The sequence below is a fragment of the Ovis canadensis genome, chromosome 26 (genome assembly GCF_042477335.2).
Source record: "Ovis canadensis isolate MfBH-ARS-UI-01 breed Bighorn chromosome 26, ARS-UI_OviCan_v2, whole genome shotgun sequence".
Lineage (NCBI taxonomy): Eukaryota > Metazoa > Chordata > Mammalia > Artiodactyla > Bovidae > Ovis > Ovis canadensis.
The window spans coordinates 58,259,639-58,285,408 of NC_091270.1; the positions used below are offsets into that span (position 1 = coordinate 58,259,639).

General features: G+C 45.0%; 1 protein-coding gene across 1 annotated transcript in view; it reads right to left on the reverse strand.

Annotated features, from left to right (window-relative positions):
• Positions 1–25,232, reverse strand: part of UBE2E2 (ubiquitin conjugating enzyme E2 E2) — a 359,643-nt gene extending 334,411 nt beyond the window's left edge. The window contains exons 1-3 of the mRNA XM_069572936.1: positions 24,973–25,232; positions 19,447–19,630; positions 9,423–9,473 (exon numbers count right to left, since the gene is read on the reverse strand). Coding sequence (XP_069429037.1) covers positions 9,423–9,473; positions 19,447–19,622 — 227 coding nt within the window. The 5' untranslated portion in view covers positions 19,623–19,630; positions 24,973–25,232. The remainder of the gene's footprint in view (positions 1–9,422; positions 9,474–19,446; positions 19,631–24,972) is intronic.
• Between the last annotated feature and the right edge of the window lie 538 nt (positions 25,233–25,770).

Here is a 25,770-nt window from a genome sequence, read left to right on the forward strand (position 1 = left end):
GTGGACTGCAGCCTACCAGGCTCCTCTGTCCAAGGGATTCTCTAGGCAAGACGACTGGGGTGGGCTGCCATGCCCTCCTCCAGGTATCATCTTCCTGACCCAGGGATTGAACCCATGTCTCCTGCGTCTCCTGCACTGCAGTCAGATGCTCCGACAGCTGAGCCACCAGGGAAGCCCAGAATAATATGCTGCTTCTACCCAAATAAGGGCTCCCCTAACGGCTCAGCTGGTGAAGAATCTGCCTGCAATGCAGGAGACCCCGGTTCAATCCCTGCGCTGGGAAGGTCCCCTGGAGAAGGGAAAGGCTACCCAGTCCAGTATTCTTGCCTGGAGAATCCCATGAATTGTATAGCCCATGGGATCGCAAAGAGTCGGATACAACTGAGCAACTTTCACTTCACCCAAGTATGGAATTCATTATACCTTTAAAGGATCCTATCAAGTCCCTAACTTAAAATATACAGACATTCTAAGTAAACAGTTCTAAATAAACATTTACAAAAGGCATAGTCAGAAAGCTAAAGGTGGTAACATTAAAAAATCAAACAATGCTCTTAAAATAAAAAATACTAATAAGTATCGTTTGACTTGCTATTTGCAATAATGCTTAGTTGATAAAAGATACTGAAGCCAACGAACAGTAATAATCACAGTAAAGAAAATGCTTTGGGCACACTAAAGAATCGCTTCCAGGACATCTTAAAGACACAACAGCTATGGGAACTAAAGTATTACCTGCTAGACAGTAACACGACACTTGCTATCAAAAGTGCTTAAGTAGTAAATCTGAAATAATAACCAGTTATAAAACCGGGCAAACTAAAATAAGTGATAAAACGTTCTATTGCTGTTATAAAGTGTAATCCCTTTGTGATCAGTTAATTATGTTTTTTCAGACATTCTTATACCGTTCTTAAAGCAGCAAAGATTAGAAAAAAAGAAAAAGAAAATCAGAAGCCACAAATAATGGGCACAAAACTCACTTTATCACTCAACATTTTCCCTTACTACGAAATAAAAATCTACTACGAAATCTACGGTTAAAGGCAAATGCTGAAAAAGAACATCTTAGAGTCAGAAAGAAAGGAATTTTTCCGGTGATTTTATTGAGATAGTGACGTCTTCCCCAAGCTCAGCGTTTCAGTAAAGGTACTGACAGCAACCGACTGCGCCCGGACCGCACCGACTGCGCCCGGACCGCACCGCCTGCCAAGGGCCCCTTGCGGCCGTGTTGGTTGTGTCCCGTGTTGGTTGTGTCCCGGGTGAAGTCAGCTTCGAGGTGAAGCAAAAAGAAGGCCACGCATACATTCTCGGTGGTAATGAAAGAGCACACCGCGAATATCAAAGAAGGTACAGAAACAAGGATACAAACGGGTGAAGCTTCCGAAACTCTGCTCTGCCAAAGGAAGGTCCGGGCGGACCGTGCTCCTCAGGGCTGCAGCGCTGTCCACACCCCCCACCCCCGCGGCATCCCCGGCCCGCAGGCCCCGCACGCGCTCCAGGATCCAGGAGCACTTCCGGCAACCCAGTCAGTAAAGACTTTTGTCCTAGGAGAGTCTATGCAAAACCGCTCAACACGTGGAGTCAAGAACTCAAAGGAGTGAATGAACAATACTCCTCAATTATCTCCACTAAAGAAAGGAGACGGATATGAAAAATTCGTAACTCAGGGACTCAGCGTATTCTTAAATTCTGACTCCTCCTAAGAGGCACTCCAGCATTCTGCTGCCCTGGGCCTCCCTGGTGGTTCAGATGGTAAAGAACCCGCCTGCTATGCGGGAGAGCTGGGTTCGATCCCTGGGTTGGGAAGATGCCCGGGAGGAGGGCATGGTAACCCACTCCAGCGTTCCTGCCTGGAGAATCCCATGGACAGAGGAGTTTGACGGGCTACAGCCCACAGGGTCACAAAGAATCGGACTCGACTGAGTGACTAAGCACACAGCGACTCCTCAGAAGAGGCGTTCCAGCATTCTGCTGACAGAAAGGCATTCACGTCATCTTTCGGTTATCCAGACTGTTTATTTACTAATAATCTGCCCTGCTCCAAAAAAAGACTGAGGTGGCGTTTAAAAAAGCGTATGCAGTATAAAAGTACAAGATGATGAGAAGATATAAGGCGGGAAAAAAGAGTAAGAAAATAAAACAGAACCAGAGGTCAGGTTTCTGCCAGATGCAGCTAGTTGCTAATGCTGAAGGATACACAGGCCATCAGCTTTAGGGTCTCGGAGCAGAGAGGGAAGCAGACCCCTTTCAAGAGCCGCAGTCTACAGATACTGGAAGTCTCTGCCAACAGCACCATCATTTCCCTGGTCTTGGTCCTTTAAGCATTTTATGTTTTCTCTCTCAGTTAGTTTTAACCGTATCTATAGGACTAGGAACTACGTCTGATTACCTTCTTGCAACCTACACTTTCCTACCACAGATCTCACAGGAAGCCCTCAGTGAATACTGAGGTGTAGGGGAACATGACAAACAATCAGGCTGAGGAACAGGGAAAAACAATTTGGCATTAAAAGTGCAGACACAGAACTGCAAACTATTCAAATGTAAAAAAAGTCCTTCACCTGGCTCATGGCCAGTGACAACATAGCACGAACATAGACACTCGTACAAACACACGACAGGAGAGTGTCACAGAAATCACACTACTCAAATAACTACTTTTCAGAGTGTTCCAACTAATTACTGTTTCATGGGATTCAGAAATTTAAATCAAGCACAGTACCTACAATATACTGGATCACCCTGCATGTCGATTTTTTCGTGTTTTTTTTTTAACTAAACCACATGTACCCAGCCACATGTTTAATGTATTTCTCTATCTACTCACACATTTGGAAAAATAAAGGATGAATGATCAGAAAACCTGGGTTTAAATGCAAATCAACCATTTCTAGTTGTGCAATCCTGAGCAAGTTACTTAATTCCAGAAGCCTCACAAAGAAAAGACTAAACTGCATCATACATAAAAATCCTTTAAAAACTACAAAATGCTACATAAGTATTATTATAATGACCAAAAGAAGGAAAACAATTAGTGACAGCAGACTCTTACACTGGTGGCTCTCTGCAGAAATCACACCCATACAGATACAACCCCTAGTTTCTATCTCAATGCCTTCCTGTTCTATGATATAGTTTTGAGAGACATTAACTCTCAAAACTTCCCCCACATACTGTTTCAGCTACTAGGGTCTGGAACACAGACTTTCCTCTAGTAAGTGGCTCTTATCAACAGCAAAATGAAACAGTGGTAAGGCGCATGTCCAGTCACAAATCTCCTCTATTCTGGCAACGCCTTAACTGATGAGTTAAAACAATGAAAAGCAAATCTTCAGCACTTACAGCTTCTGATTCAAAACCTACTACAGAGCTCCAGGAGGTTCAGCAGCAAAGAACCCACCTGCCAGTGAAGGAGACACGAGTTCCATCCCTAGGTCGAGAAGCTCCCCTGGACAAGGAAATGGCAGCCCATTCCAGTACACCTGCCTGGGAAAGCCCATGGACAGAGGAGCCTGGTGGGCTACAGTCCATGGGGTTGCGAAGAGTCAGACATGACTTAGCAACTAAATACGAAAAATCAAGACTGTGGTACTGGCCTAACAATAGACATAGATCAGTGAGTTCAGAAATAAACCTTCACATTTACGATCCACTGACTTTTCAACAGGATATGAAGACAATTCAATGGGGAAATGGGTCTTTGTATCGGTGCTGCTGAGATAACTGGGTATCTACAAGGAAAGCATGAAGCTGGACCTGTAGCTCACACCATACACTAAATGGATCAGACACCAAAATATAAAAGCTGAAACTAAAAAACTCTTATTAGAAAAATGTAGGCAAAAATCTTCTTAATCTTGGAATAAGCAATGGTTTTACAGAAATAACAGCAAATATGCAAAGTAACAAAAAAATAGATAAACTGGACTTCATCAAAATTGAAAACTTTTATGCTTTAAAAGTAACTATCAAGAAAGTGAAAACACTATCCACAGAATGAAAGAAAATATTTGCAAACCACGTATCTAATATGGGACTTGTAGTCAAAATAAATAAATAGTACTTACAACTCAACAATACAACTTAAAAATTGTCACAGAATTTGAATAAACATTTCTCTAAACAAGACATAAAAATGTACCTGATACATATGAAAAGATAGTCGTCAAGATCGTTATTCAACAGAGTAACAAATATCCAGACCACAGTGAGGCAGTACTTCACACGGACAAGGAGGCCCATCATTAAAAGACAGACAGTAACAGCTGCTAAGGCTGTGGAGAAACTGCAACTCTGATACACTGCTGTTAGGAGGGTAAAATGGTGCAGCCACCCTGCACAGAGTCTGGCAGTTCCCCAAAGGGTTAAGCACAGTTAGTGTGTGACCCAGCAATTCTACTCCAGGTCTATCTATATCCAAGAGAGAGGAAAACAAATGTCCGCACAAAATCTCGTGCACAAATGCTCACAGCAGCATTACTCACAATAACCACAAAGTGGAGCCAGTCCAATCTTCCATCAACTGATGAACAGATGAATAGGATGCAATACAGCCACACAGTGGAATATTATTCAGTCAAAAATAAGAGCACCGATGAATGCTGCAACATGGATGAATCTTGCAAACACTATGCTTCAGGAAAGAAGCCAGTCACAAAAGACTACACACTGTACGATTCCATTTGTACAAAATGTCCCAAAGGCAAGTTGATAGAGACAGAAGTAGACCAGTGGTTGCCGAGGGCTGGGTGGTGGTAAAACTGGGAGGAAATGGGAAAGGAGTGATTGCTGAAAGGTGTGGTGTATCTTTTGGGGAGACCTGACTGCAAAATTGATTGTGACAGATATGAAGCAGTGAATACGCTAAAATTCACTGAAATTTACACTTCAAATTACATCAATAAAGCTATTACAATTAAAAAGTAAAGCAGAGCCTGTGTTCAATGAGTAGATAATTGAAACATAGCAATAAATGTAAAAACTGCTAATATAACTGAACTACATTCTCTTAAGTATTTTCTCCTTTTATTTGCTCAAATAGTATATCAAAAATCAAAATCCAAGCGAATCATTTTACCACAGTCTCTATTTTTAAAAAGCAGCAAGGACCCCTGTCATTTCCATGCTTATCAAGCTAATATAAATTTGGGTAGTATCAGATCATAACAGAATTTGAATCTAGCTTCTGTGCAATAGAGACACAGGTTATCCTCAGGATGACAGAAACTTTTATTTTAATTCAGAAATTTTTCTAGCTAGCTGCCAGTTTCCCACTAGCATTGAGGAAATAGAAATGAACACACCAGCACATTTGCAGATTTTGAGTCTGCATTTTTGACGACTGTGCGGAATCCTCAAAGTCACGGCACAGTCATCTACAAGCTAAGCTGGTGTGCATGTCACTGAGGCAGTGAGCAACTGCAGCCACCAGCCAGCACCTCCAACTCAGGGGTGGGACCAACACGTGGGCACCTGCAGAGGCCTCGGAGAGAGCCCATCAAATGCTGCGAGCCAATTATGTTCTCATGGCACACACTGAGACTTAGCAAAGCGCCTCTACCATTTACAGAGAATACTCAAAGTATATAACCAAATTTCGCCCAGATTATGTACACATTCCTATGCCTATGATCCTACAGACCCTACAATTTTGTGAATAGAAGCTTTTTTCTTAGATAAATCATAAAGTTTTGGTTTTAAAAAGTAATTCTGTTATAAAACAATTAACTTAATCCAGCCTAAAAAAAAAAAAAACCGTATTACTGCACTTTTACCTCAAAAACAATGACCAAAAAAAGTGAAAAGAAACCCAGAAACTGTATAGGCAGATATTTCCTACACAAAGAAATAACGGATCATCAAAATATTTTGTGCCTAATCTTAAAAGATGTAAGTCTGCTGAAAACCTCGGCAGGGGTGGGGAAGACCTTGGACGGTACTACAGCAGAAAAGAAACACACGCTGGTTCCCGTACTGTGAACCCCAGAGTCGCTTAGCGGACATCGCAAGAGATCCACTGGAGTTCCGAGGTCCCATCTCTAACCCGACACAACCACAGAACGGGGCTGCATTACCGCCTCAGTTCTAGGAAAGAGGACTAAAGCACAGTCCAGTGGAACGCGATACACACGCACCCTCAGCGAGACCCCGCGGAGGTCACACCTTTCTCTGCTCTGACCGCCTGCGCTCACCGAGGCGCCTGCACACTCTCCACCCGTGGCAAGGAGCTGGCCCGCCCAAGCCCCCAAAGGGCAGGGCTGCGAGAGGCGGCTGTCCTGGGAAAGGGCACTCAGAGGGAGACGAGGTGGGCGGGACTCTGACTCTCTCCGGCAGATGCGTTCAGTTTACCACACTTCTATAAACTCGTTACAGTCATTCATACACACGCGAAGGCAGCACAGAACTTTTAAAAATCAACTACAGAGGTATTGTTGACTTTGTGCCAAAAATAAACCAAACCAGTTATGTTCTAACTTCTCCTTCTGAAGACAGTTATTGCAATTCACTAAAATATAGGTGGGCAGATTTACTGTAAACCCCAATTATTTGACACCACAAAATGCAAAGACCACGGTAATCCTCTTTAGGAGCCAGCGCAAGGCTGCAGGTGTGAGGGGCGGGGCCCGCAGGGAGCACCGAAGTGAGGGGCGGGGCCCGCATGGCCTTCAATATGAGGGGCGGGGCCCGCAGGGAATGTCAACATGAGGGGCAGGGCTTGCAGGGAGCGTTGACGTGATGGGCAGGGCTCACATGGCCGTGGACGTGAGGGGCAGGGCCCGCAGGGAACGTCGACGTCAGGGGCGGGGCCCACGTGGCCATCGATGTGAGGGGCAGAGCCCGCAGGGAGCATCGACGTCAGGGGCAGGGCCCTGGACGTGAGGGGCAGGGCCCGCAGGGAACGTCGACGTCAGGGGCGGGGCCCACAAGGCCGTCGATGTGAGGGGCAGAGCCCGCAGGGAGCATCGACGTCAGGGGCAGGGCCCTGGACGTGAGGGGCAGGGCCCGCAGGGAACGTCGACGTCAGGGGCGGGGCCCACAAGGCCGTCGATGTGAGGGGCAGAGCCCGCAGGGAGCACCGACGTGAGGGGCAGGGCCCTGGACGTGAGGGGCAGGGCCCTGGACGTGAGGGGCAGGGCCCTGGACGTGAGGGGCAGGGCCCTGGACGTGAGGGGCAGGGCCCTGGACGTGAGGGGCAGGGCCCGCAGGGAACGTCGACGTCAGGGGCGGGGCCCACAAGGCCGTCGCTGTGAGGGACGGGGCTCACATGGCCGTGGACGTGAGGGGCAGGGCCCGCAGGGGGCGGCAGGATCCCCCACTTCCAGGCAGCCCAGCACAGAGGACCCTCCGCCACAGGGGAGCCACAAACATGAGGAGGAGCACGACCTTCGTCTCTGCCTGATCAGTCCATCAGCTATCTGAGGATCAATCAAAGAAGCTGCACCGGTAGTCCTTGTTCTGAAGCAATCTGAGCTATCCAATCTTCACACGGATAAAAGGATTTCACTGAAAGTTTCCATAAGCCAGCAAATCCACCGAGCAAGGCATCTTTCTACAATGTTACATGTCAGTATCTCAATAAAACTGGGGGGGGGAATATAACTGAGTAGGTTTCTTTCTTGAAACTGAGGGGCTAATTATATGAGACATCTACCTTTTTTTAATGAAAAACTATTACAAATATTTTCCTTGCACAACCAGTACACTTTAACTAAGGCTCAATGAAAAAGTAAACCCCCAAATTTCCATAGTTAAGCGTTTCTTTTTTTGATTAAGCAGAACTATGATCTAACCATTTTAGTTAAGGAATAACCATTATGTAATTTTCTTCCTCAGAATTTTCAGTTTCCATGCACATTTATAATATATTGGTTTAATCTAAGTTTAATTATTATCTGTAATAAGTCAAAGCTAAATTAGAGTAATGCACCAGGAAATAATATATCTGATAGCAAAACTGCAAACTCTAAACATTGCATATTATACATGGATTACATTCATCAAAAATGAGCCCTAAACAACTCATTAAAACAAAGCAATTTGTTTATTTTGTCAATAATCTGTTTCCAAAGTTTAAGCAAGTAAGTGTATAAACTAAGTTCACGTATCTACCTTTTCAGTTGTTTGTAAAAAGGTAACAGAAATATGTGGTAATACACGGTTGTTTTTTTTTTTAAAAGATTCAAACATTAAAACAAATACTACCCTATGAAACAAGAGACTTTAAGTTTAATTCAAACTGAAGGTTTTCCACAAATCAATCCATTTACACAAACTGGCCACCAAAGCTTAAAGATGTGACGTCTGAAACAGGTCTGATGTAACACAGCCTGAGTGTGACCAAAACACCCAACTACTCAACAGCTTCTCCTGACCAAGAATCATTTGTTCTAGTTGAGTGAAATATTCTTTGAACATTATTACTACAAGTTTATATACTCTATGTGACTCTCATGTAAAGAACTATAATAAATTCACTACAAATATTAAGTCTTATTAGAATTTTTCCTACACAAAAATGGCTGTCAATTAGCCATATAGCCACCTACAAATTTTTCACTTCCATTAATACCCAGAGCTGTTACTTCGCTTTCATATTAAGTTCAGTAAAGTCAGAAATCATAGCAACAATGTACTCAGTATTGAAGCTCGTCCTCTCACCTGACACACAGCGCTACCAATTTAAACTACAAAACTCCCCACTGGCTTGGTTCCAACACTGAACTGACATCAAAATACAAAGAAATGTCTTCAAGTAGTCAAACAGCCATCTTCCGACTACTGTGCCAGAGCCAAGATACAGCAGAAGCTAACTTCCCTCCTCCTCCTCTGTGTACATCATTAATCAACTCCAAGTAAGCACTTTAACTTCCCATCGGTAAACTCCGACCAGAAAATTGAGGGTATGTGGTCATAATGGAGAGAGTGTTTTAAACTTAACCTCACCGCCTCCAATCACCACAACCCAGGACTATAAGGAATAATGTAAACCATGAAGAAACACTGTTTAACGTTCCAGCACTTCTAAAAATCAATTTTCAGCAAGATAACAGCTGAATAAATTATCAAACAGCAAATGTTTTAGCCACAGTATTACTCTATCATGAAAGAAATCGTTTGAAACTCCAACACCTCTTCCACTGAAAGATCACTGGATGTGATACCCTATAATTCCATTATCTTACTGTTATTGCATTACTCTTTTTTTGGCAACTTCATCTGCCACGACAAACAGACTCGTGAAGATTCCATTTCTGCATGGAGACCACCACAACCACTGTCTTCATAGTCACTTAAGTCCAAAACACAACCATGTTTTCACTAATTAATCAGGCTCCAACAACAGTTGACACATCAGACCAACAGTTCAATTACACCTTCTGCAAGAGATACAAATAAATAAAAATCCATTAAGTACTTACCTACAGTTGGGAGGTGGGTCCAACGTAATTTCTGCAAGTTCCTTCTGAATTCTTGAAAATAAAGACAAAGAAAGTTACATTAAAATGTCTTTACTCTTTTAATATTCTATTAAATTTTACACTTTTACACTGATCTTTCCTATTTGTGCGCTTTTAATTTGAAATACTACCACTGTATAAAGCATCATACACAGTGCCAACAAGTGAGCGATTTCTGCCCCAGTCTCCACAACGCATCTGCAGAGCGCAGACCCGCCACCATCTGTGCCTCCATCTCTCACCAACAGCACGACTTAAATCAAAACTTTAAGCCACTGTTGTGCGGTGCGGTGCTGTGCTGAGTTGCTCAGTCGTGTCTAACTCTGCAGCCCCACAGACTGTAGCCCACCAGGCTCCTCTGCCCGTGGGATTCTCCAGTCAAGAATCCTGGAGTGAGTGGCCATTCCATTCTCCAGGGGATCTTCCCAACCCAGGAATGGAACCAGGTTCTTCTGCATTTCAGGCGGATTCTATACCAGCTGAGCTACCAGGGAAACTCAAACCACTGCAAACACTAAGCATATGCGTTCTGTAAAGGAGAAATAAAAGAATTTTTATTTTAAAAACCTGTTTTTGCCCTCATGTGTTATTTTCATCTTTTATTTTTTACTTCACTTAACCGCCTGTATGGGCTTCCCTGGCGGCTCAGAGGTAAGGAATCCACCTGCCAGTGCAGGAGACGTGGCTTTGCCTCTGGGCTAGGAAAACCCTCCAGAGAAGGAGATGGCAGCACACTCCAGTACCCTTCCCCGAATGAAATTTCTGGTATAGATATCACTGTCACTTTTCTACGTCGTGTGACTCAAGGTGGGGAAGATGTCATGAAATAGTTGTTGTTTGTTGTTCACTGGATAAGCCCTGTCTGACTCTTCTCGACTGCATGGACGGCAGCACGCCAGGCCTCCCTGTCCTCAATCTCCCGGAGCTTGCTCAAACTCATGCCCATTGAGTCGGTGTTGCCGTCCAACCATCTCATCCTCTGTCGTCCCCTTCTCCTCCCACCTTCACGCTTTCCCAGCATCAGGGTCCCTTCCAATGAGTGGGCTCTCTGCATCAGGCGGCCAAAGTATTGGAGCTTCAGCATCAGTCCTTCCAGTGAATATTCAGGATTGATTTCCTTTATGATTGACTGGTTTGATCTTCTTGTAGTCCAAGGAACTCTCCAGAGTATTCACTAGCACCACAGTTCAAAAAGCATCAACTCTTTGGAGTTCAGCCTTCTTTACCGTCCAATTCTCACATCGATACATAGACCAAGACTAACAAATCTAACGCCAAAAATAAAAAAACCTATTAATTCCACTGTCCCACTGAGACTTCTTAGATTCTACAGTGTGTTCATGTGCACTTAAAGTACACATGGCATAGAACTAAATAAGAGAAGTCTCAAATATCTGATATAGAACACCCTCTGTGGATTCCACACAAAAGTATAAATAAAACAGGCACTTTAAAGCAAAACAGGTCAAGTCCAGGTTAAAGGCAGTCAACTGAGAGCACCCACATTCACCTGCCGCTGCTTCAGCACCCCAGGGTGACGGCGGGCTCACAGATACGGCAAGTGCAAAAAGGAATAAAAGACAGAGAGAGCGGGCGGTGGTCACCGCTGGTGGAGAAACTCCACTGAACTGGGAAGACAAGTGCATGGTGTAAATCAAACAGGCTGAGATGGTCCAGAGGGCACAGAGCATATAAGCGTATGATAAAGACATGCTAGTCACGGGAGGGAAACAGTCAGAAGTGCTGCAAGAGAAACAGCTCGGTAAGAAAGTCACAGAGTGAAAGGAGCGAAACTAAGATGAAAACACTTGCAATCAAGTAACAGATACTTGATTGGGATACAAAGGAGGCATTTTGCCAAAATGCTGTGATTCATTGGGTAGCGTTAAGATCCTAGTTCAGTTGCTCAGTCAGGTCCGACTTTGGATCCCATGGACTGCAGCACGCCAGGCCTCCCTGTCCATCACCAACTCCCAGAGCTTGCTCAAACTCATGTCCATCGAGTCGGTGATGCCACCCAACCATCTCATCCTCTGTCGTCCCCTTCTCCTCCTGCCCTCAATCTTTCACATCATCAGGGTCTTTTCAAATGAGTCAGTTCTTCACATCAGGTGGCCAAAGGATTGGAGTTTCAGCTTCCGCATCAGTCCTTCCAATGAATATTCAGGACTGACTTCCTTTAGGATGGACTGGTTTGATCTCCTTTTTGTCCAAGGGACTCTCAAGAGTCTTCTCCAACACCACAGTTCAAAAGCATCAGTTCTCCAGCACTAAGTTTTTTTTATAGTCCAACTCTCACATCCGTACATGACCACTGGAAAAACCATAGCTTTGACTAGACGGACCTTTGTCGGCAAAGTAACATCTCTGTTTTTCAATGTGCTGTCTAGGTTGGTAATAGCTTTTCTTCTAAGGAGCAAGCATCCTTTAATTTCATGGCTGTAGTCACCATCTGCAGTGATTTTGGAGCCAAAAAAATAAAGTCAGCCACTGTTTCTCCATGTATTCACCATGAAGTGATGGGACCAGATGCCATGATCTTAGTTTCCTATATGTTGAGTTTTAGCCAACTTTTTCACTCTCCTCTTTCACTTTCATCAAGAGGCTTTTTAGTTCCTCTTCACTTTCTGCCATAAGGGGGGTGTCATCTGCATATCTGAGGTGATTGATATTTCTCCCGGCAATCTGAATTCCAGCCTGTGCTTCCTCCAGCCCAGCGTTTCTTATGATGTACTCTGCATAGAAGTTAAATAAGCAGGGTGACAATATACAGCCTTGATGTACGCCTTTCCCTATTTGGAACCAGTCTGTTGTTCCATGTCCAGTTCTAACTGTTGCTTCCTGACCTGCATACAGGTTTCTCAAGAGGCAGGTCAGGTGGTCTGGTATTCCCATCTCTTTCAGAATTTTCCACAGTTTATTGTGATCCACACAGTCAAAGGCTTTGGCAGAGTCAATAAAGCAGAAATAGATGTTTTTCTGGAACTCTCTTCCTTTTTCTATAATCCAATGGATGTTGGCAATTTGATCTCTGGTTCCTCTGCCTTTTCTAAAACCAGCTTGAACATCTGGAAGTTCATGGTTCACGTGTTGCTGAAGCCTGGCTTGGAGAATTTCAAGCATTACTTTACTAGAGTGTGAGATGAGTGCGATTGTGCAGTAGTTTGAGCATTCTTTGGCATTGCCTTTCTTTGGGTTTGGAATGAAAACTGACCTTTTCCAGTCCTGTGGCCACTGTTGAGTTTTCCAAATTTGCTGGTATACTGAGTGCAGCACTTTCACAGCATCATCTTTCAGGATTTGAAATAGCTCAACTGGAATTCACCTCCACTAGCTTTGTTCGTAGTGATGCTTCCTAAGGCCCACCTGACTTCACATTCCAGGATGTCTGGCTCTAGCTGAGTGATCACACCATCATGATTATCTTGGTCGTGAAGGTCTTTTTTGTACAGTTCTTCTGTGTATTCTTGCCACCTCTTCTTAATATCTTCTGCTTCTGTGGGGTGCATACCATTTCTGTCCTTTATTGTGCCCATCTTTGCGTGAAATGTTCCCTTGGTATCTCCAATTTTCTTGACGAGCTCTCTAGTCTTTCCCATTCTATAGTCTTCCTCTGTTTCTTTGCATTGATCGCTGAGAGATCCTAACACTGGACCTACAGGAAATCTGAGGCTAACATGCCAGCTGGTCTGGCACTAAACAGGTAAACCTACAGAGAGTTTACTGGCCTTTTATTATCGATGAAGCACAGGCAAGAGGTTGTAGTTAGACTGTAAAATGGAACTACTACTAACCATGAAGATGTAAAGTCAAGTGTAGCTAACAGAAACCAACTAACAGTGGGTGGTGGGGGTGTGAGCAGATGGAAGGAAGAACAAAGGTACCAACATCCCCGTTTTACAAAGTAAGGAACCATCGAGTACTGCTGAAACGTGAGGCACGAGCAGCAGTGGCTTACATATACTCTTTCATTTAGAAAGACACCAATGCTCTTTTCTTAGGTGTTTTAACTGGAGGCTAGTCACTGTGCAATGCCGTGGTGGTTCCCGCCACATATCGACATGAATCAGCCCAGGGTGCACACGCGTCCCCCATCCTGAACCCCCTCCCGCCTCCCTCCCCATCCCATCCCTCCAGTACTTTTTTAAAAACGAGTATCATTATCTGGGAGGAGGGAAAAGAAAGCAGATGAACAAGCTGGTGAACATCCTCAAAATTCACAGCCAGGAGACAAAAGGTATTATTTAACAATTCAAAAAGTTAAGTGTAAGTATATTACTTAAGGTCAAGCCATAGTCAGCTAAAAGGAATTGTGACAGGGAAAGTATTTCAACAGAAAACTGTCGCTTTGTAATAAGAATGTCTCTGTACTATTTGTTACCAGAAACATGGAAAACTCTTACAAGATTGTGCTGGCTTCAAGTATACAGAAAAGTGATTCAGATGTGTATCCGAATATGTGTGTATCTGTGTGCGTGTGTATACAAACACATACTTCTGTTTTTAAACTCAGAGAACCAAAAGAGCAGGGATTCAAAAGACCATGCGTAAAGTGTCAAAGAAAACAATTTTAATGTAAAAACTTCCTAGGGATTTTCAAATAATTCATCTTGCTTTATGCTTACACTGTCCCTTTTGGTTTGAAAAACTGATGTCATAATTTTGTCACAGGATTCTCTAATGGAGCTGGAAGCCCCTCCAGATGCCTATCATTCTAAATCTAACTATTCAACACGAAAAGCGATTTACTGATAAACCTGGCAATTCTGAGCAGTGAGTCAGTGTGTTACAATATGTTTTAAGCCACTGCTACCAAAGAATGGCTGTATTTCTCCTGACAGAAAAGATTATACTAAGAATTGCTATTTAAACGGCTGCAAGATGTCCTGCTGTTTTCAATGACAGCAATTCAATTCTATCTCAAAAGTTGTGATCATGGTATGTATTAAGTTTCTCAGTCTTGACATGTGGGGTAATAAGGAAGGCAGCTATTTCAGGCACTGTCCCTTAGGGTGAGGAAAAATGAAAAAGCATCAGTAATTCACACTTACTGTGGCACCTTTTACGTGATGATCTTAGGCTACTAAAAGTGAATTAAATAAATCTCACGGAATTCTTTCAGTGCTACCATTTTATCAGCCCCCATTTAGGAAACTCAGGCCAGTGACTGCACGCCGTTAAGGTGGAGAGACAAGCAATTATCTTGCGAAGCCAAACAAACAAAACCACCTCTCCTCTCTCTTATGAGAACTTTTAAGACAAAATTATTTCTTTAGACACAAGCCCACTAGACAACTGTCTATGTCTCCAATTTCCGTCCAGCAGTGCCGCTTCCCTGGTTATCACGATACAGAAGTCAGCAACTGCATATGTTACTGGAACAAGTCAGAAGCAAAATGCAAACTAAATTTCAGTTTGTACGACTTCACCTAAACCCTTAAATGTTCCAGGAACAGTAGGAGTGTTACATGTGACTGTCATCTGCTAAAAAGAAAGAGGAGTGGGGGGCAGGGAAGGGGAGATAATAATGACTCCTTCAGACTGAACTGCAGACCACGGCAGCGAAACTGAACCGAGGTGGAGACGACATGAAGCGCTCGTTTTAATACCAGCATACTGGATTAACGGTTCAGAAAAATGAGGCTGTATATATACAAACATGTTTCAAACACAAACACATATTCAAGTTTCAAGAAAAGTCAGTAACTCACTCAGGGCCAAGTAGAACATGAATGTATGGACTTGGGGATTCACAAAGGTATTTTCTTAACAGTTATTTAAAAAAAAACTTCACTTAGTATTCCCCTATGGTCTGCATTCCTCAAAACCTTCCAAAACGAACTCATTCTCAAAAGAAAACATCATGCAACTGGTTACTAAAATTTCTTAAATCTCAAAGCAATCTCTGAATTAACTTAGAAAACACAGAGCCACTGCAAGCAATAAATCCAGAGCTTAATTGTGACTGGTGATACATACTATTCATCTATGATTCAAAAAAACTGCTCAATTTTTAAGACAACCTAAATTAATGATTCTGCACATCAACTGCAAGCCGCATCCTGATTTCAGGAACATTGAAAAATTTTACATGAACATTCAGAATCAATAAAATACAATAACTACCAAAGATTATCTACAAAGAGCACTTCATTCTCATGTGAAAAAGACAGATTAGCCCATATATTATAATAAAATTTCACAGTGAAATATACTGAAATCAACCTTCCAACCTAACAACAATTTAGAGTCTAAAACCAAGTATCATTTCTAGGACAATATTACATTATATCCAATAAAATCACATAAAATTATGAAGAGAACAGACCATGCTAAAAGCATTCCAATTTTTTAAGAAATAATTTCATGCCAAGGAAGAGCAAAAATGCATCAAGAAATAACTGTAATCTTCCTCTTAACTCTGAAACAGACAGAAATTAATTTATACCATTGTTTAAATAAAATTCCAAGTTAATATTTTCTGTATCCAATATTACTTTTCTGTAACACCTGAAAACTGAGATTTTTTTCTAGAAAACCATTTCTACACCTAATGATTAATTCTACAATTACAGCATATTTTATGCAACTGAACACCTATGTGCAAAGTACTCTTCTTGAGTTATTATAAAATATATGCATAATTACAGCATCTGTTACTATTTTAACAAAAAGCACCAAGTCCTCATAGCATTAACACAAACTTCATTTTTCTAAAATTTATCACATGGACTTGGTAAAATACTATTGTAGGCTTTAACTGGCACAAAGTCTAAGAACAGCAGCATCAGTGTAAGAAACCTTTCTGTGTGCCAAATAAAAGTTTCATCACTTTCCATCCTCACGCTGGCCCTGTGAAGACAGGACTATTACTGTCTCCATTTCACAGATGAGAAAGATGAGGCTTGGGAATGTTAAACTATGTATCTAATATCACAGAGCAACTAAATGCCAGGACCTCATCCAATCCTCGCTTTCACACACGTCCCAGTTCGCTCGCCTCCGCGCAGACTGCGGGCTTTGCTCCACCGCGCAGACTGCGGGCTTTGCTCCACCGCCCAGCAGGATGCTCTGCCATGCTCCGTGGTGGCACCCCGATGAGGAGCATGGGGAAGGACCCCCCAGAGGCAGACACCGGGGCAGGGCAGACCAGCACACCCCACCAGCGGGCCGTCCTCCCCGCTCCCCGACAGCACCCTCACTCTCAGAGACCATGTGCTTGGTTGCTCAGCTGTGTCCCACTCTTCGAGACCCCATGGGCTCCTCAGTCCATGGGAATCTCCAGGGGCTGCCACGCCCTCCTCCAGGGGATCTTCCCGACCCAGGTGGGGCGCATTGCAGGCGGATTCCTTACTGTCTGAGCCACCTGGCATGCCCTCAGTCTGTACCTGAGTGTCTCTTGCCCATGCCCACCCACCTCCCTTCCTTCCTCTAAAGGTCTATTTCTCCAGCCCCTCTCCTTTCTACCCTAGTCCACGCGCACTCCCCGTAGCCGGTCATTCTCTGCTGTGACTGGGCAGCAGAGGCGCAGATCCCGTGAGCTGAGGGCCCTGGACCTGTGCTGGGCCGACAGGAGGGCACGGAGCCCTTCCCGCCGCCCAGTAGACAGCCGAGGGGTTCAAGTCCCAGGCCGTCTGACTTCCTCATGGCTCCTTCAGCAGAGGGTGGGCATCCTTCAGCAGAGGGTGGGCATCGGTCATACGCTTCCGGGAAGGGAACCTGGCTACCAGAAGCCCTTAGAATGGACAGCGCACCGTCACTCTAACAACTCTCCCCAGGAAGACATGGCCCGCAGGGGACCTGAGAAAGGTCTTCCCAACCTGTGGACCGACTCAACCAAAGAGAAGCAAGGTCCTCCAGTCCACATGGGGTAAGACCTCTGGGATGGGTTCCCTTATCCACACCACCAGCAAAGGATGAAGCTGTCATTCAACAATCAGACAGTCCACAAGGCTCAAAATTCTCAGACGGTATATCATAGGACCAGAAAAGACTCTACTAGATTCAATTCACCTTTAAATCATATACCAAGAGATATTCTATCTTCCCAGCAGGTGGCCAAGTATTGGAGCTCCAGCATCAGTAGTTCCAATGAATATTCAGGGCTGATTTACTTTAGGGTTGACTGGTTGGATCTCCCTGAAGTCCAAGGGACTCTCAAGACTCTTCTCCAACACCACACAGTTCAAAAGCATCAATTCTTCAGTGCTCAGCCTTCTTCACAGTCCAACTCTCACATCCTCACATGACCACTGGAAAAACCATAGCTCTGACTTGGACCTTTGCTGGCAAAGTAATGTCTCTGCTTTTTAATATGCTATCTAGGTGGGTCATAGCTTTTCTTCCAAGGAGCAAGTGTCTTTTAATTTCATGGCCGCAATCACCATCTGCAGTGATTTTGGAGCCCCCCCAAAAGAAAAGTCTGTCAGTGTTTCCATTGTTTCCCCATCTATTTGCCATGAAGTGATGGGATTGGAAGCCACGATCTTAGTTTTTTCAATGTTGTTTTAAGCCAGCGTTTTCACTCTCCTCTTTCACTTTCATCAAGAGGCTCTTTAGTTCTTCTTCGCTTTCTGCCATAAGGGTGGTGTCATCTGCGATGTGAGGTTATTGATCTTTCTCCTGGCAATCTTGATTCCAGCTTGTGCTTCATCCAGCCCAGCATTTTGCATGATGTACTCTGCATAGAAGTTAAATAAGCAGGGTGACAATATACAGCCTTGACGTACTCCTTTCCCAATTTCGAACGAGTCTGTTGTTCCATGTCTAGTTCTAACTGTTGTTTCTTGACCTGCATACAGACTTCTCAGGAAGCAGATAAGGAGGTCTGTATTCCCATCTCTTTAAGAATTTTCCACAGTTTGTTGTGATCTACAGTCAAAGGCTTTAGCGTAGTCAATGAAGCAGAAGTAGATGTTTTTCTGGAACGCTCTTGCTTTTTCTATAACCCAACAGATGTTGGCAATTTGATCTCTGGTTCCTCTGCTTTTTCTAAATCTAGCTTAAGCATCTGAAGTTCAGGCTTCACGTACTGTTGAAGCCTGGCTTGGAGAATTTCAAGCATTATTTTGCTAGAGTGTGAGATGAGTGCAATTGTGCAATAGTTTGAGCATTCTCTGGCATTGCCTTCCTTTGGGATTGGAATAAAAACTGACCTTTTCCAGTCCTATGGCCATTGCTGAGTTTTCCAAATTTGCTGGCATATTCAGTGCAGCACTTTTATAGCATCATCTTTTAGGATTTGAAATAGGTCAGCTGGAATTTAATCACCTCCGCTAGCTTTGTTGTAGTGATGCTTCCTAAGGCCCACTTGACTTTGGACTCCAGGATGTCTGGCTCTAGGTGAGTGATCACACCATCGTGGTTATCTCAGTCCTGAAGATCTTTTTTGTACAGCTCTTCTGTGTATTCTTGCCACCTCTTCTTAATATCTTCTGCTTCTGTTAAGTCCATACTGTTTATGTCCTTTATTGTGCCCATCTTTGCAAGAAATGTTCCCTTGGTATCTTGAAGTGATACCAATTTTCTTGAAGAGATCTCTGGTCTTTCCCATTCTATTGTTATTAATTCCTGCATTTCTCACTTTACTAACAGTGAGTGAAGATAATCATTCAGTAACTATTTCAATAGACTCCCACTTTTATTCTCTGCTGCTCAATAAAATAAAATAGTAATGGTCTAAGGAACCATAAAACAAATTATCACACTTTACATGCACTTTCCTATTCATATTCACCTAACAATACATACACGCACACTACGGATACGTAGTTTATAATTTTGCCATGCTGTTTAACTGACTTTAAATACCAAAAATTTCATACTGCATACAATTAAAATCATGAAAAAGAAATAATCTTGAAGAAGAAAAAGTCCATGAACTTCATGGTCCATATCCCAGAAAAATGATTAAATGCAAGAGAAAGATAGAACTTCAGGTCATAAATTGATACTAAAAGCAAGGAAGTTACCATAACCGAGGTACCTTTTAGCACTAGTGGACAACTTAGCAGCTGTTTTGCTGGATATCTTCCCTTCCTTTTTCTTGGGCTGAACTTGTTCTCTCTCTGGTTCCTGTTGGACGCTTTCACGCTGGTCTCCATCGGAGCTTCCCCCACTAGTGCCTGGACTGTCGTCAACTCTTTGTGCCTCAGTGGACATTTTAGATCCTGGATTAAAGAGTCAAAACAAATAATTTATTCAGTTGGGGGAGGACTGCAGAAAGGTCGCTCGAGAACAGAGAGAAAGTGAATCTTACAGGAACCAAAGAAAACTCACTATAAAATGAATGACTTGGTCACTTTACGTAACAGCTTTGGGAGCTGCCAAAACTTTTCCTTCATCCATTCAAAATGTATTGAGAAAAGAAATGAAAACAAATATATATACACAATATGTTCACAGCAACATTATTCACAGAACCAAAAAGAGGAAGCAACTCAAATACCCATCAGCTGACAACGAACAGATAAACCAAATGTGGGATATCCGAGCAATGGAATGCCATCCAGCCACATACAGGAATGGAGTACCGTATGTGCAAGCTACGTCGTGGATGAACTTTGAAAACATGACGTTCAGTGAAAGACACCAGGCACAAAGGGCCGCAAACTGCACAACTCCATTTGTCCGAACCGTCCAGAACGGGCAAGTGCATGGAGACGGAAACATCAGGTAAGCGATCGCCAGGGGCCGGGAGGGAGGGAAGAAGGGGAACGGCACAAAGCTAGGAGGTGCAAAGTTTCCTTGAGGGGCAATGGAAACGTTCTTGGATTAGATAATGGTGATGCACAACTCTAGATATTCTAAAAACCGAGCTATACATTTTAAGAGAGTGGATTTTACAGTACATGAATTACATGTCAATAAAGCGTTATTGAAAAAAATAAAACTGTGCTCCCCACCAGGCACTGTGCCGGGCTCCTGGGTCCTAGGATATGCAAGTTGATTCAGAGGTCAAGACGACTTGCTAGGTGCTGTAAGTCAGTAAAAATGGCCACAGGAGCAGAGAATAGGGCAAACACTGGCACCAATACTGCATGAATACATCCTCCGGCTGGGCTAAGGTTAAATCCTCTAAGTCAGTCAACTGTCTGAAGTAATCTTTGTGATAGCAGAGGCCTCCGTGATTCTAAACAGAAACTGATAAAATAAAATAAAATAATAATAATAAAAAATAAAAATAAAAAAATAAACAGAAACTGAACCGTAGGTCGGTGCCAGCCCTGATCCCACAGTACACCAAGCAACCAGGCTTCACAGGCGATGAAGACTGTATGGAGACTCTGAAGGAGCCCATCTTTCCCGCCGCGGCCGGGATGAAATATACCTCGAGGCTTTCAAAGTCCCTTTGCTCCACATGCAACTCTGATCACCAACTCAATCTTCTCAGGACCTTGGTTCATGGGTAAGCTGTCACAATCTAGATAACGCACAAAAAATTCCAGTTCTCTCTTGGCAACGACCATTCTATCATCATTGATTTCTGAGTCTTATTACCATGAGGACGTCCCCTGTGACCCAACTAGCTTAGAGTTTACTGACAAATCCAAAACCAAACGGACGAAACCCATGCCCAGACTGTCACCATGTTGCTGTCCCCTCAGCACCACCAGAGCTGGCACGCCTACCTTCTGGGGCGCCTCTCTGCAAAACACAGAACTACCTTTAAGGAGCGCCATCAACAACACAAAGTACACCTTTAGGAATCCCAGGTAAATGGGGACAAATGCCTTCTGAAAAAGATACTGTGTAACTCTTAGTCAAATTAAGACTTAAAATAAGACTTACTATGTAAAAGAAAGATGCCTCGAATAAAGCAGTTTGATTACTACAACTGGTCCAAATGTAGAGTGAGCTGACAATAACTAAAATTCTTCCTCACTCAAGATTTAACTTATAGCTCGCTCTATTTCACTTGTAGCTTGCTCTAAATCAAAGTGATTTCGTAACACAGAACTTGAAGTGGTTGAAATGAGAAAGGTTAAGACAAACCTGAAAGAGAACTGAGGAAGCGGGAAGCAGAGGGGGCGAAGAGCCAGCAGAAAATCCTGAATACCTTCAATAAGACATCACAAGACACAGCCCCATCACCCTCACCAGCTCCCTTTCTTCACCCAGACAAAACAGGTCTGCCCAGACAGCTCTGAAGCAGGGGAAACCCGACGGCTTTCCCTCTCTTTAAATACAGCACAACAGTCTCCTCAGCTGGAGCACTGGGGTCACTTAATAGAATCCTGAGGTTTTATATCAGTATGTTCCACATCCAGCTTGAACAGGCCTAACATATTTCTTGCTTTCTTTCTTATTTTCATTTTTATTTTACTTAGAATTCTCATCCTTGGATTTAACGCTGATTTTTTTTTTCAGCTTACTTCTTTGAGTAAAAAAATAATAATATGAGTTTAAACCCTTGTAAGTACGTACATAAGAGCCTGTGACAACAGCTGTGCACGGGAGTAAGAAAGAGTAGTTCTTAGGGAAAGGCCCTCACATGCAGCAAAACGCTGCTGGCAATATTTTGAGATATGTGAAACGATTGAGAAATCCTTTTATATATCTTAAACAAGAAGCAATCCATTAGATGACAAATACACAAAAACCTAAATGAAGTAAAATTCTTTTTTACTGAAGCTCCAGCTTTAGTTTGACAAACTATGCCTAGATTTCAGTTGTATACTACATTAGTTATAAAGCTACATATTCATCTTAATATTCTTATTTATGTGTAATTACATAATATCTAATAATGCTATGAGCACATATAATTACTTCAAAGACTACTCAATGATATAATCTGAGCCACAGTCTGAAATCCAAATGTCATAAACTGCCCCACAGTATCAGAAGACTAAAATTAGTCTCACTAGGGAACTATTAAATACCCAAATAGGTGTATAATTTCTACAGTTTCACGTAAGGAAAAAAGATTTCCACTTTTGACCTAAGAAGCCTTATTTCATCCAAATCAACCTACGGATGATAAACTCACCTAAAGGCCACAAATAACCACTATAAAAGAAGCTTTCAGAAACACAGTTTTCATATCCTGTTCAAATACTAAGAGTAAGGGGAAGTTCTGTGGGTTTTATTAATAGTTTTGAGTGTCTAATTACAGAAACAGTGCAGGGAAAAATTACCCGCAATACTTAGGTGGCAACTAATTTTTATTAAGAAGAAACAGTCTGTACACATTTTAATCAGCTGCACGACTGGTGTTTTGTCTCTCTAAAGTACAAATGAGTAAAAAAAAAACTTTCTGGGCTTCCCTGGTGGCTCAATGGTAAAGAATCCGCCTGCCAATGCAGGAGACATGGGTTCAACCCCCGCTCTGGAAGATCCCACATGCTGGAGAGCGACTAGGCCCACGCACCCCAACTACTGAAGCCTGAGCGGCGGAGAGCCGGGGCTCCTCCGCAGGAGAAGCCGCCGCCGAGAAGACCAGCGCAGGGCAGCCCGGGGGCGAGGGGAGAAGCCCCTGAAAAACAAAGACTGAGCACAGTCAAAAATAAACAACTTTTTAAAAAAAATTTCCTGAATTAAAACTCTCTCAATGTTATCTTCAAGGGACTCCTGTGTCCCCAGTACAGAGGGTATGCGTTCAATTCCTGGTTAGAGAACTAAGATCCCGCAAGCCGCAGGACACATAAAATAAAAAAATAAAAAAATACATGAAGTGAATGTTATCTTCTAAATCAGCACTTTACAATTATCTTTTAAGATGAATTGGTAAATAGCTAATTGGATCCAATTAGCTAATCTAGAGTGAAGATAACTGGAATCCCAGGGTTATAAACAGGGAGCTACTCTTCCATGATAGTTTCAAAGATATTAAGATTTTTACTTTATACTCAAATACTTATTTTCTAAACATAAAATAGTAAAATCGAACTTTGCTCAAAGAAGTGTTATATTAAAAGTCTGAATATTGTTCTTTCTTCAACTCAAAAATTATCTAAAAGGGTATTAGCTGTGTATTCTATATTGTAAATTACAGTCCCGGAAATTAGCAACCTACGAAAATAAACTCACGTTTCATAGAAATGAGATGATTTGGTGATAAATATTATTGATAACATAGAAACAACTATAGTCACTCCGTGAATCCAGATTACTGTCCAGATAAGCCTCAGAACTGCATCTCATAGTATAAAACTGCAGAAGCAAGTGTTCCTTTGAGCTTTCACAAGAGGAAAACGCTTAATTCTGTCCTGTTTCTTGCCATTTGCCTTCCCAGCCGCGTTTCTAAACTTTTCTAAAATGTAAAATTAAATTACTTATACTACCTTTAACTTACCTGCAAGGATATTTATGCAGGAAATAATAGAGGAACACCCAAGATTTGAGGAAAAGGTGCTATGGTGTGGCGGTGAACACCTTTCTATAATGGGGTATGACATTATATGAAAACCCTCCATCACTGGCATCAGCCCACAGACAGAACTCTCAAGAGCCAAGGGGCATCCAAAGTGAGTCAACACAAATTTGTAGATTCCCAAGGTCCAGAACGAATTCTCACCTATTCAGAAACATACTTTTTTAAGAATCGGAGATCAAACAAAAAAAAACAACTAAGAATTATTTAAAATCTTTCTGAAAGGCGAGATAGCAAGATACTCTTAAGGTAAACCCTAGCATTTCCTTTTGCACTTTTAAATAAAAAAACATTTGCGTAGACGCTCAAGAATACACAATGCAAAACGGCGAATCTGGGCAACATGCAAATAAGGTCTAACAGCCTCCGAGCACAGGACGAGAGATCCTTGCAAAGCGGCCTTAATTTCCTTAAGAGAAGATGGATTGGACATTTCTGGTCGGTCGTGGGGGGGCGGGGGGAGAGGCCACAAGAAGCTCCGCTCTATCTTAATTAGAAATAATAAAGGGCAAGGGGATGAAAACACTGAGAGCGGGGAGACAGGGCGGGGGGGGGCGGAAGAAGGGGGGACCTGGGGGTGGAACCCGGCTTCGAACCGAGCCAGCTGGGCTGCGGAGGACCGCGGACTGCGGGCTTCACAAAGCGGGGACAACACACGGCCCGCCGCAGGGCGGACGCCGCACGGCCTCCGGCCCGGGGGTGGGGGGACCCGCAGGGACCCCGCGGGCGGCGATGATGGGGGGCAGGTCCGCAGGGACCCCGCGTGCGGCCGGGCCGGCACTTCCCCGTGACACTCGTTCGTCCTGCACTTTTCCGGAGACTTGGTTCCGGGAGCGCTGGACAGGGAAGGGGCGGCGGGCGGCGAAAGCCGGGGACGCGAGGTCCGCAGGGGGAGGGGGCGCCGGGGGGAGGGGAGGGAGGGGGAGGGGCGCGGGGCTTCCGGCGCACGAGCGAGGCCGTCCGCGCGGTCGCGGGATCGAGCCCCAGCCCGGGGACAGGGCGCTGAGGGGACGCGGGGGGCCGGGGCGCCGACGAGGCCCCGGGGGTCGGCGTCCCCGCGGGCCGTCCGGTCTCCGAACCTGCACCCCCGCCCCGCACAGCGGACCGCCCGGCCACGCCTGTGCCCGCCGGACTCACCCCCGGCGCCGCCGCCGCGCCCGGCCGTTCCAGCTCCGGCTGCCGAGCCTGCTGCCCGCGGCTGGCGCTGTCGCCGCCCCTGAGTCCTAGAAAGTGGAGCCCCCGCCTCCGTGAGCCGCCGCCGCCGCCGCCGCCCGGCCGTCCGCGCGCGCGCCCGCGGGGGAGCGTGCCCGCGCGCGCGCCCGGGAGAGACCGCGAGAGCGCGAGCCCCGCGCCAGCCCGCCGCGCCGCCCCGCCCCCGCCCCGCGCCGCCCCGCCCCCGCTGCGCGCGCCCGCGGGGAGCGTGCCCGCGCGCGCCCGGCAGAGACCGCGAGAGCGCCAGCCCCGCGCCGCCCCGCCCCCTCCCCGCCGCGCGCGCCCGCGGGGCGCCGAGGGAAAGTGAAGTGACAGCCGAGCCCCGCGAGCGGACGGCGGCGGGGGCGGGCGAGGGGCGCCCCCCGGGACGGAGCGCCGGGGCCCGCGAGGCGCGGGAGGCCGGCTGCAGGGCCGATCGGGAGGGCCGCGGGCACCTTGACGGGCGCGCGCGTTAAAGGCACGCGCTGCCGGGTGCGGCTCGCCCTGAGGCGAGGCAGGAGCGGCGCCTCACCGCCTGCCGCTGCCGCCCTGGCGACGCCCCGGCTCGGAGCTCCCTCCCGGCGGCTGCGGCGCGGACCCCGGGCGCACTCGCCCCGGACGCGCGATGCCCACGCGCGCCCGGGGTGGAAAACTTCCCGCGGGCCGGGCTGAGGCGGCTCCCCTGCCGGCTCTGCGGCGCCTAGGGCCCTGCGCCCCCGCTGGGGCCCGGGCTGTGCGGGCCGT